The 11,971-nt window shown below is 41.5% G+C and overlaps 1 protein-coding gene across 1 annotated transcript in view; it reads left to right on the top strand.

Moving 5' to 3' along the window:
* LOC125900937 (glutamyl aminopeptidase) overlaps window positions 1-11,971 on the top strand; it is a 38,322-nt gene that overhangs the window by 13,103 nt on the left and 13,248 nt on the right. The window contains exons 5-11 of the mRNA XM_049596247.1: window positions 2,600-2,754; window positions 7,843-7,956; window positions 8,065-8,199; window positions 8,330-8,395; window positions 8,520-8,585; window positions 10,429-10,589; window positions 10,930-11,012. Coding sequence (XP_049452204.1) covers window positions 2,600-2,754; window positions 7,843-7,956; window positions 8,065-8,199; window positions 8,330-8,395; window positions 8,520-8,585; window positions 10,429-10,589; window positions 10,930-11,012 — 780 coding nt within the window. The remainder of the gene's footprint in view (window positions 1-2,599; window positions 2,755-7,842; window positions 7,957-8,064; window positions 8,200-8,329; window positions 8,396-8,519; window positions 8,586-10,428; window positions 10,590-10,929; window positions 11,013-11,971) is intronic.

Genomic DNA, 11,971 nt, shown 5'->3' with positions numbered 1-11,971 from the left:
GCATGTTCTCAAATACACTTTTTTTGTGATTCTATTATTTGATTAGATGTCCCAGGAAAACTATCCCCACCCTCCCTTATACTGTGTTTACTCAAGCTGCTACAATTAACACAGTCAGAACACCACCCCAGAACAGGAATGACTGTTACCGCTTAGCACAATGGATTAATAGTATTAACAGATGACCCTTAATACATGCAATGGAATCAACTTCAGTTCAGCGGTAACATTAGCATATTTTACCCTGACACACTATAGAATCAACAGCTGAATAAAATCATCGTCAAGGCAGACAACATGGAGCTGTCTGAGCAATATAAACTGCACACTGGCTGCAGCCACAAGCATTTATTACAGCAAAGGAGAGACTGAACAGTTTTTATAAATTATGAAGCATGCGCACATGCAACGTGGCAACGCAGTGATTAGTGACTTTATCATCAGAGTGACTTAAAACCTCTTGTACTCCACCCCCATTTTGCCGCAAAAACGCCTAAAATGACATTCCCAAATTAAAATGACTGTAGCACCTGAACCGCTCTGACTACATGCATGCATGAGGTCTTGCCAGAAAGAAAAATCCCTGAAGTTTCTTGTGAAAGTGTCAGAAACACTCTAGGTGATACAGAGACAGAGTAATGGGCCTTTGAAGTCAGTAAAAAATTGAAGATTTTCAGGATGAATAACTGTCTGTGGCTTCATCTGAGCAGGTAAATGACACTGTGGGGCTGTAGGCACACTATCAGTGAACACTTGTTTCAAATTTGAAGAAGGTTGCTCAGAGTATGACCATTCTACAGTGTTTTTACCATGAAAACATCCAGGCGGAGCTCCAAATGACGAGTCGGTCACTCTGCTTCAAAACAGTACTATCAGTGATCAAACAACACTCAGCCAGCTTCAAACATCGTACCTTATTGAAATCAGGTGTGATTATGATAGCTGATGCTGTTTTTGACACAGAAACACCATAAAATATCACCAAATAAAGCCACATGAAACGAGAAAGTATGATCCCACTTTCTAAACGGTATATCTCAGCCAAAAAAAGTGGTAGGAGTGAGACTCTTACCTTTTATAAAACAGCTAAGTCCCCGCTAACAGCTCCACATCAGATCACGAGTAATCCTGTAACTTTTCCCGTCGAAAAACGGCATGACATGACTTGTCACCCCTCATGGTGATTTTGGACTGTGTGTGTTTAGGCTGCTCTGGTGCGAAATACATAATAAATAAAAGAAAAACGATGTTATTTTTGAAAAGTCGAGAGCTTGCTGAATCTGGCAATACCGAACATCACATGGTTTGATGACGAAGTGCGCCTGGGCGATACCATTTAAGAGAGGAGGGGGGGAGCGAGGACGTCGACGTCCTGGCGGAGTTAGAGAGGTTAAAAAACTGTGAGCCTTGTGCACCTTAAAGTCTTAAATCTGCTCTACATTCAGCTTCTTTGCTTGTTCATTTTCAAAATGTTAATATAACCAGTTCACTCTTTCCCACCATAACCACTCCACTCAGCCTCTCTGTCCTACTATGACCACACCACTTGGCCTTTCTGTCCCATTGTGCTCCTTTCCAACACATTGAGCTGAATGCGGTCACAACAAGGATTTGTGTCAAAAACAGTAGACGTCCTCAGACACCTTGCTGAAGGTAAAAGTTCCTCAGTGAAAGCAGGAGTCCCTGCTGGAGGATCCACCCTGAGCATTTTAGCATGTTAGCCTGTATCAGGCTAATTTGCACACAACGTCATAGGTGTGTTTGATTTGGATCACTTGGCATGCTCACCAGGTGGAGTGTCAAATAAGTGATGAATTAAGGTAGCAACCTTTTTTTTTACCATGCCAAGGAAAAGTTATGCTGACCATAACCCATAATGATCCTTAATTTCACTGCATTGTTTTGCACTTGGACTGTTCACTAAATACTAGACCTGGCCTGGGCATGACTGCCATTCTGCACCATTCCCCATCTCTGACCCTCAGCTGGTAAAAGTAAGCTTTAACAACAAGTATCACTTCCAGAGTATCAGCTGAGTGCAGAATGTCACCTCTCTGTTCCTCTGCCCTCCTGTGTCTGTAGACACACCTGCAGCTTCTTCTCTGCTATAGCTGCTGATTTATCTCCTTTCTTTGGTGCCATTCTCACACAGTTTCTCATCTGTCATCTGGCATCTTTCTGGATCCAGCAGAACACTTCCTCTAAAACACCTCAAGCCTTTTGCACAATGAAGTCCTGTTCACAAGGAATCTAACAATAGCACAGTTATAGCATTACATTTGGTGGCACCTTTTGTGGCTCCTTCAGAAATTGCTCTTGATAAATGTAATTGTTTACTGTCTCCTCTAACAGTGAAATGAAATATCCATCCTTGTTTGTCAGTACCTCTTTGAGTGAACACCCAGAAAGTGGGTATACCCCATTTACCTGTTATACCCTCCACTACACCACTGGATATAGTTTGATAAAATTAGGAATCATCTGGGGATAAAGAATGTTCATTCCAACTTGAATACAATCTCACAAGAATTACTCAGGCAGTATTGCAATAAAAGATAAGCGGTTACTTCAGTGGACTCTCTGTGCTGTTTTGATCCAGATAAGATAGCCATCCCTGACTTTGGTACTGGTGCTATGGAGAACTGGGGCCTCATCACCTACCGGGAAACCAACCTGCTGTATGATGAGAAACAGTCGTCATCCTACAACAAGCAGCGAGTGGCAAGTGTTATTGCCCATGAGCTGGTTCACCAGGTACTACTTTCTGGATACGTATTACTAACTCTGCTTATTCTACTTAAACAGCACATGTGGCAGTCAGAATTTTTAAGTACCATTAGAGGCTATAGGACTCTTTTTTCCCCTTTGTTGTGCTGCATATGTCTGGATCTTGAATGCAGTTGTGGAAAATAATTTAGGCATTTTTAGGTACTTTTTAATATATAAATAATAAAAATATTGCCACTCTATTGGAGTAACATATAGGGGATACCTTTTTAGTTGAACTCAGGCTAAGTCCATTTAAAAGGGAGACAACTAGATAGTAAAAGCCCAGAAATTAAGTTTCAAATCCCACTATCACTATGATACAGATAATAAATAACTTACTCAATTAAACTATTCTTCACTATACCTCAGGTGGTGTTTGTGTTAAAATCAGAAGAGGAGGACACAATATGTGCAAAACCCCATGCCTGTTGTTTCAGTACAGTTTTATCTCAGTGTCACATTACAACCCCAAAGCTCACTATTGTTTTCGCAATGGAGCACAGGCTTTTATCTTTATTTCACACGCATGGATGGAAAGATCCATTACTGAAAAGGAAAACAATAGTTCAGAGTTCAGAACTGTAAATGTTTAAAATCTATTATGTGCTATTGTTTAAACTTTTTATGATGCACATATCCTTGCAAGATATCAACTATTTCACTATGATGGGAGATAAGAGGCCATGAAGCACTCAATAAACTTTTATGAACTCTTTAAAGTTACGGGAATGAGGGATCAGTAGTGGTTCATTTTAAATATGATGATGTACAAATAGTCCTTTGGGTGGCAAGTTTTTATGAGGCAGTCTCACATGAATAGCCTTAAACCTTTACAGTACAGAGTTTAATACTATATACACATATGCTAGGGTGAATTACCAAAGTGGGCAACTGCTTCCGGTCCCCAGATCCTTAGATTTATCTTGTATGGTTTGTGGCATTTGGATTTATTTCAGTTCAATTCAGTTAAATAGTTTAATTCAATCACAGGAGCACATTAAAACATTTGTATGTTAATAGGCACAACAGGCTTATAGGCTGAAAGAATTCTTTCTTGTAGAAGGGGGCAAAATCTGGTTGTAATTCCATCATTGTTTTGACATTTTGTAGAACACAATCCAATATTCAAATAAAAGTAGTCACAAATAATATCTGGGAAAATATTTAAAGGCTGGTTGCACTGAGGATATGTGGAATTACCTGTTCTTTTATAGATCACTTTGTGCATTTAGCTGAATGTAAATGTCCACACAGTGATTCCATCACTACAACAGAATTGTAGTTAACTCCCATCACTTCCATTCACAGTGTGTATACAGTACAGGCCAAAAGTTTGGACACACCTTCTCATTCAATGCGTTTTCTTTATTTTCATGACTATTTACATTGTAGATTCTCACTGAAGGCATCAAAACTATGAATGAACACATGTGGAGTTATGTACTTAACAAAAAAAGGTGAAATAACTGAAAACATGTTTTATATTCTAGTTTCTTCAAAATAGCCACCCTTTGCTCTGATTACTGCTTTGCACACTCTTGGCATTCTCTCCATGAGCTTCAAGAGGTAGTCACCTGAAATGGTTTCCACTTCACAGGTGTGCCTTATCAGGGTTAATTAGTGGAATTTCTTGCTTTATCAATGGGGTTGGGGCCATCAGTTGTGTTGTGCAGAAGTCAGGTTAATACACAGCCGACAGCCCTATTGGACAACTGTTAAAATTCATATTATGGCAAGAACCAATCAGCTAACTAAAGAAAAACGAGTGGCCATCATTACTTTAAGAAATGAAGGTCAGTCAGTCCAGAAAATTGCAAAAACTTTAAATGTGTCCCCAAGTGGAGTCGCAAAAACCATCAAGCCCTACAAGGAAACTGGCACACATGAGGACCGACCCAGGAAAGGAAGACCAAGAGTCACCTCTGCTTCTGAGGATAAGTTCATCCGAGTCACCAGCCTCAGAAATCGCAAGTTAACAGCAGCTCAGATCAGAGACCAGAGTCAGGCCGATGGTCATGGTCAAATAGCTGCTAGGAAACCACTGCTAAGGAGAGGCAACAAGCAGAAGAGATTTGTTTGGGCCAAGAAACACAAGGAATGGACATTAGACCAGTGGAAATCTGTGCTTTGGTCTGATGAGTCCAAATTTGAGATCTTTGGTTCCAACCGTGTCTTTGTGAGACGAGAAAGGTGAACGGATGGATTCCACATGCCTGGTTCCCACTGTGAAGCATGGAGGAGGAGGTGTGATGGTGTGGGGGTGTTTTGCTGGTGACACTGTTGGGGATTTATTCAAAATTGAAGGCACACTGAACCAGCATGGCTACCACAGCATCCTGCAGCGACATGCCATCCCATCCGGTTTGCGTTTAGTTGGACGATCATTTATTTTTCAACAGGACAATGACCCCAAACACACCTCCAGGCTGTGTAAGGGCTATTTGACCAAGAAGGAGAGTGATGGAGTGCTGCGGCAGATGACCTGGCCTCCACAGTCACCGGACCTGAACCCAATCGAGATGGTTTGGGGTGAGCTGGACCGCAGAGTGAAGGCAAAGGGCCAACAAGTGCTAAACACCTCTGGGAACTCCTTCAAGACTGTTGGAAAACCATTTCAGGTGACTACCTCTTGAAGCTCATGGAGAGAATGCCAAGAGTGTGCAAAGCAGTAATCAGAGCAAAGGTGGCTATTTTGAAGAAACTAGAATATAAAACATGTTTTCAGTTATTTCACCTTTTTTTGTTAAGTACATAACTCCACATGTGTTCATTCATAGTTTTGATGCCTTCAGTGAGAATCTACAATGTAAATAGTCATGAAAATAAAGAAAACGCATTGAATGAGAAGGTGTGTCCAAACTTTTGGCCTGTACTGTATATTAATGGAGGACCTCATCCATTTGTATGTGGATTACCATTTTGAAATGTCAAGTTTGGCATTTTGTCCGTCACCATCTTGGATTTTAAAGCCAGAAGTGACCATATTTGGACATTAGGGTGGAGCTAACCCTAATGCTACCTGCTAGCTCGGTTAGCTAGGTCCATTTATGGTTAGTGTGATAATGCTAATTTTCACAAGTGAAAAACAGGCTTAAATACATTAAAAGACTTACTGGCTAAACTGAACATCCAACTCCTTAGACAGTTTTTTAGTATGCAACACTGAACAAGACCTTTTTGGGTGACCGAAATGTTACAGCTAACTTTCATGAACTGTAAACGCACTGAAATAGCGTCATGTATGGCTACGCCTATACTCTTTGAATCTAGGGTTACGCCATGATTACATTACCCAACCAATATTGTCGCTGTAGATTTGTCAACGGGCAACACCTACCTGTTACTCAAAGTGGCCACACCCTTAATTATTATAACTTTAAGCCTTAACAACATTTAAACAGGTGAGTTATATGAAAATTCACTCCATACAGTTTTCATGAATGGGGAAATCACAGAGACCAAAACCATTTTTTGTAACAGGCTGTAAATATCTATATTTCTGCTCAGGGCTGGACTGGGACAAAAAAATGGCCATGACATTTTTGGCCATGGCGGCCCACTGTGATTGGTGAAATGCCATACACACACACTACACTGTTACCAAAATTAAAATAAATCTCAGTAGTAGCCTTAGTGCCCTGGAAGAGAGTACCAAGGCTAGAAAATCAATGTGCTCATTCACTTCTCATAAACATCCTGGTGGTAGTAGATGGCCACGGAGTACACAATGCCTGTACTTTGGTGAAAGCACTTGGCAAACAAACTCTACAAGATTTATCATTTCATGGCAAACGCTCAAATGCATGAAAAGCGGGACAGGTGGACACCCTTATACGGACGCACACAAACAATCTCCCTCCCTACATGAAAGAGTCTCTTGTTCATTCTGCTGATATTACTCCTTACCGGGCCGGCAGTGGCTTCTCAGTTCTCCTCAATCTGTCCCTGGGCCATATCTTTCTGTCCCTCCTCCTCCTCCTCTGAATCATCTCCACCAGCAGCCATCTCTTCTCCTGAACTACTCTCTTGCAGGTCCACATTTATGTTTGATGCAACCGGATGTACTGCACTCGGCACCCGTGCTGCACCAGATCTTACAGCAAACAAGTTAGATATTTTCGCGCATTTGGCTGCATCTGCCTGGAGATTCTTGCGCCTTTTCTCCCATAGCTTCTCCACACCTTCCTTGTGCTTTGGTGGTTTATCCATCAGTGTACGTTAGTAGGCTACGCACTCCACCACTATGCACAAAGCCAACAGCCAGCTACTCGAACTCAGGAGAACTCAGAAAATGAGTGGGAAGGGGGCGGGCCGAGGAGGAAGGGCTGAGAGATTTGCTTCGGCCAGCCCAGTGTCAGTGTAGACAAATAACCAATGGGCCGTTTTCCGTGCTTTAAAGGCCATTAAAAATATCTACATAATTACATTAAGTAAATTATGATTGTGCCAGCCCGAAATATGCCAACGGCCCACCGGGCATTGCCCGGTAGGCCCTATGGCGAATCCAGGCTTGTTTCTGCTGTAAAGTTGGACATTTTAACATGGGGGCCTATGGGGATTGACTCAGATATGAAGCCAGACTCAAGTGGCCATTAGTGGAATTGCAATTTCTGGCACATATACGTGTTGGCTTCATTTTCCAACCCTGGAGGTTGCCACTTGCTTCCATTCCGGATGTTCCAGTTAGGTAAAGTTGCCATGACATGACTCTGTTGTTATACCTGATGGAATTGGTGCTGTGGAAATGTACAATATACTGAATTCATCCAGACAACAGAGATACACATGGATGAAGTGTTGGGTTTAATAAAATCAAAAGTGGTTGATCAGAAAATGGAGATGGGTTCTTACAAGGCTTATGATACAATGTGTTTGTAAAACAGTGGAAATAATAAACAGAGACCTGTCTCTAATATAAGCCTGTGTCAGATAAAGGCCTGATTGTCTCTGCAGGCATGCAGAAAAAAAGGGGAGTCAGAAGGGACCCATGTCTAATTTTTCCACTCTGTAAAGCCCTAGCAGGTTAATTTGTCCCCACAAAATCCTTATAATTTCCTTTGTTTCTCTTTCCAGTGGTTTGGGAACATTGTGACTATGGATTGGTGGGATGACCTTTGGCTCAATGAGGGCTTTGCCAGTTTCTTTGAGTACATCGGTGTGGAGGAAGCTGAACCCAGCTGGGGCATGGTGAGTTCTCCTTTAATCTGAACAACAATGAATCCACTGACAGTAGACCAGTCATTGTGAGGATGTCAGTATCTTGAAGCTTGTCCTGTGTCCTCTGGTGGTATACAGCGAGACATCATGATCATCAGTGATGTGCTTCCTGTCATGGTGGACGACGCCCTCCTCTCCTCCCACCCGATCATTGTGGATGTGTCGACCCCAGCTCAGATCACCTCTGTGTTTGATGCCATCTCATATAGCAAGGTACTGGAAAACCTGACACAATCAAGGTTTCAATCTAAGGTTCCATAGACTTACCAGTTACATAACCAACACCATACAGACAGTGTAACATGTGTCATGTAACAAAATACTTTTATGTAACTCCATCCAGGGAGCGTCCATTCTCAGGATGTTGGAGGATTGGATGGGTAAAGATACGTTCAGAGACGGCTGCCGAGTAAGTCAGACTGTTGTAGATTCACGACAGATATTTAACAACAGATGTTGCTCTTTTGATTAATGTTCATTTATGTGTTCAAGCAACTGATTGATGAAAGTTGTTTTTTTGTCTTTTTCACCAGAAATATTTGAAAGACTACTACTTCAAGAACGCCAAAACAGCTAACTTCTGGGCATCCCTCGCCAGTGTATGTTTGAACTTTGCCAGGATGTGGTTAGCCTATCTTAGTACAAAGACTGGCTCTGTCTCCAAAAAATAAAGTTTTTATACAACTCATTTTAAACAGCAAATTCATTTTGAGGGAATCATAAATAATACTGAGTGAATTATGTTGAATTAACATAATGAGGAAATGTTGCTAATAAACGTAAATAGCAAGTTGCGAAAATGATGAACTGAACCTATCAGCGAAACATTCACTGGCAACGTATTTCATTTGTTTTCCACCAGAAAAGGCATTTTTCCAATATACAATCCACTCGTGGTGATGACAGCATCATTTTTTATTATTACCTTTTTTTTATTAATATTTAACCCAAATCACAACCTTTTCCTCACCTTAACCAAAGTGCCTTTATTGCCTAAATCTAACCACAGACAGGGGTCTGTACAAAATTTCCGGATTCTGTTGTCACAGTTCAGCACTTTGTATGTCTACCATCCATCTGGTGGAAACATCCCTGCATATTCAGTGCAGGGAGGCGTATATGTAGTGATTGTAGTGTAGAATTTTATTAACTCAAAGAAGCATAGAGTGTGTTTACATGGACAGTTTAATTCCCATTCTGAATGAAAGTTCATTCCTATTAAAAGTGATCTTGTAAACACCTAATTTGGAATGAAAATGGCCAATGTGATTGAAAATTCAATCCAATGTAAGGGGCTGGAATATTCCGTTTCTAATTCCCAATGAAAGAATTTCTCGCATTTGTATACACTCATTCCTCTTTAAGTTCATTCCGGTCTTTCTGCGCATGCTCGTTTCCTTGCCCTTCTGGCGCGATGACGTATATAGCGCGTGCTCGACAAGATGGGAGCTTCTCTTCTCCATTCTTTAACCTTCTACCTCCCTTCTCCTCCTCAACAGACGAAGCATTAGCAGAACAAGGTTGTTGTCGTACTGCTGCTTCAAGAATATAAGCAAAACACGCCCGAAAAAGGCACTAAGAACGGCGTCGTCAAGCATCTTGTTATCCGGAGCGAGGACTACAGTGTTTTCTTCCGGTAAATGTAAACACGTGACATCCGACCCGCCCCCTATCCAATCAGAAACCTTCCCTGCCCCAAACCTTGCGCGGACCCAAATAAAGGTGATTAAAAGTGATCTCCCGTGTAAACCCTCATTCGGAACTAATATTTCCCATGTAAACTACCTGGAAACACTTTAATTCCGAATGATTTCATTCAGATTTATTTCATTCCGAATGAGAAGCCATCATGTAACTGCACCCATTGTCTTGGAACTAAAATCAAGGCACCAATTACGTGATCACAGAGTCCTGCACCAGTACATTTTTGAAAACCCACACCGGCCCATACCTGTAAAGCTCAGTACCAGAGCCAGTCCATTACCTGTTATTATAGTAAGTCAAAGCCGCATCCGCACCTGCCCCTGCCCGCATCCATTAATAAAAGTCCCGCGACCCAACCCGCACCCATGATTAAACATATACAAGCTACAGTCCCACACATCAACCTGGATTCTCTGCTCTTGAATTACAAATCCAGCGTAGGAGACATCTCTTTCACTGGCTGTGCTTGTGATGGTGAAAACATTCCATGCATTTACTGCCAGGTCAGGAAACATTTTAACATCCTCCTTCCACCACCATAAGACTTCAAAAGGACCCTCCTTGGGTGTCTTAACCTTGATGTAGGCTGCTACCTCATCCTCGAGCTGCCAAGTTTCATCACTACACGTTGGCATCGAATGTAATGACAGGGTCAAAGGTTCAACTTGTGCCACTGTAAGTAATGTTTCATCCGTGAGTTTTTGTGAGCAATAGCCAGTTTCTCCTCCCTCTGTCCAGGTGAGTGGGCTGCCGGTTGCAGACGTAATGGATACATGGACCAAACAAATGGGTTATCCTGTGCTGCACCTGTCTGTCTCAGAGACGAATGCCAAACTAACCCAAAAGCGATTCCTCCTGGATCCTAAAGCGGATGCCAGTCAGCCTCCTTCACCTCTGGGGTCAGTGATGCAATGATGATAAAAATGCCCCATTCCACTCCCTAAGTCAGCAGCCATTTGCAGTGGAAAAAGCACCAATAAAGTTACTGTACACAATCTGCTCAGCAGTTAACAGCACACAGACATAGTTAGGGACTAGCTGGTGAATATCTGTAGCATTTAGCAGCTAAAGAGACATTTTTCCCTCAGGAGTTGGTGGAGAACCAAAGCAGAGCTAAAAGGAGAGACAAGTACAGCTTTTTTAAGGAATCAAATCTGAATGCATTTTTAATACTTTATTATACATTTGTAGGTTTTGCATGCTAGTGCATCAATAACAATTAATGAGATTTTGTTACAGGTACAAGTGGACAATTCCAGTCAAATGGCACTCTGTGGAAAGTGACAAAAATATGTTGGAGATGTTTGACAAGAGCAGCACAGGTAGTATGCTCTGTTTAATTATGGTTCAACACATTCAAAATAATGATAATAATAAATAAATAAATAATAAAAATAAATAAATAATAAATAATAAAAACATATAATCAGAGTTTTGCCTTTTAGCCAGGCAGTGACTTATGTCAAATGTATTCTGTTTTCTCATGATGAAGATGCTGCATCCCATTCTCATTTCCAGGTCAACAAATAATGCTTTGTTACGCCCCCTCAGCGTCACATACCAAGGCATCCTGTTGTGTCTCTATGTAATGCATAGCTTTCTCCTGGGTGAAACACATTGCAGCACCTGGTTAATGTTGTCGAATGGTCTTGGTTGGATATGTGCAACAAAACGACTTGGTTAGATTTAGAAAAAGGATCATATTTTAGGTTAGAATAAGTAAGTAAAGTGGGCACATCCAATCTGAAAATGGTGTGCACCCTTTTGCTACGCTTTCTGGTTTGAAAGACGTGTGAAATGATGTGCAACAGGCTTTGCAGAGCGTTTTCTCCTGTTTGGTGGGTGTGTCAGAGGTGTTACCCAATCAGCAGCGACATGTATTTAAATAAATGTCTAGCAGATCTTTACATACATTTGTTTATATTTCACACGTATGTTTCTGATGCCATTAAAGCCCCTTTGAATTGAACTCAATCAAACAACCAGATTTCACTCGTTGAAATCCAGCGCTTGGGCAGTGACTTCTGGTGTCAGACACTGACAAAAAACAAACATCCTTTAACGTTGACATAATACGCTAGTGGCGTCAGGGGGAAACACGGTGGGACAAGAATAAAAGTTATGGCAGCGAAAGTCTGAGTAGGGTGGGTGGGTCCAACAAACACTACATTAAAACAATGTTGACTTTTGGTTTCACACGGGACACTAACAGCAGTCTCCTGACTAAAAATCTTGTTTTGTTTGACCCATCCACCACCCAGCATCCACTGCATACAGAGAT

This window comes from Epinephelus fuscoguttatus, linkage group LG14, assembly GCF_011397635.1.
Source record: "Epinephelus fuscoguttatus linkage group LG14, E.fuscoguttatus.final_Chr_v1".
In the NCBI taxonomy this organism is placed as follows: domain Eukaryota; kingdom Metazoa; phylum Chordata; class Actinopteri; order Perciformes; family Serranidae; genus Epinephelus; species Epinephelus fuscoguttatus.
This window is presented reverse-complemented; position numbering and strand designations above follow the sequence as displayed.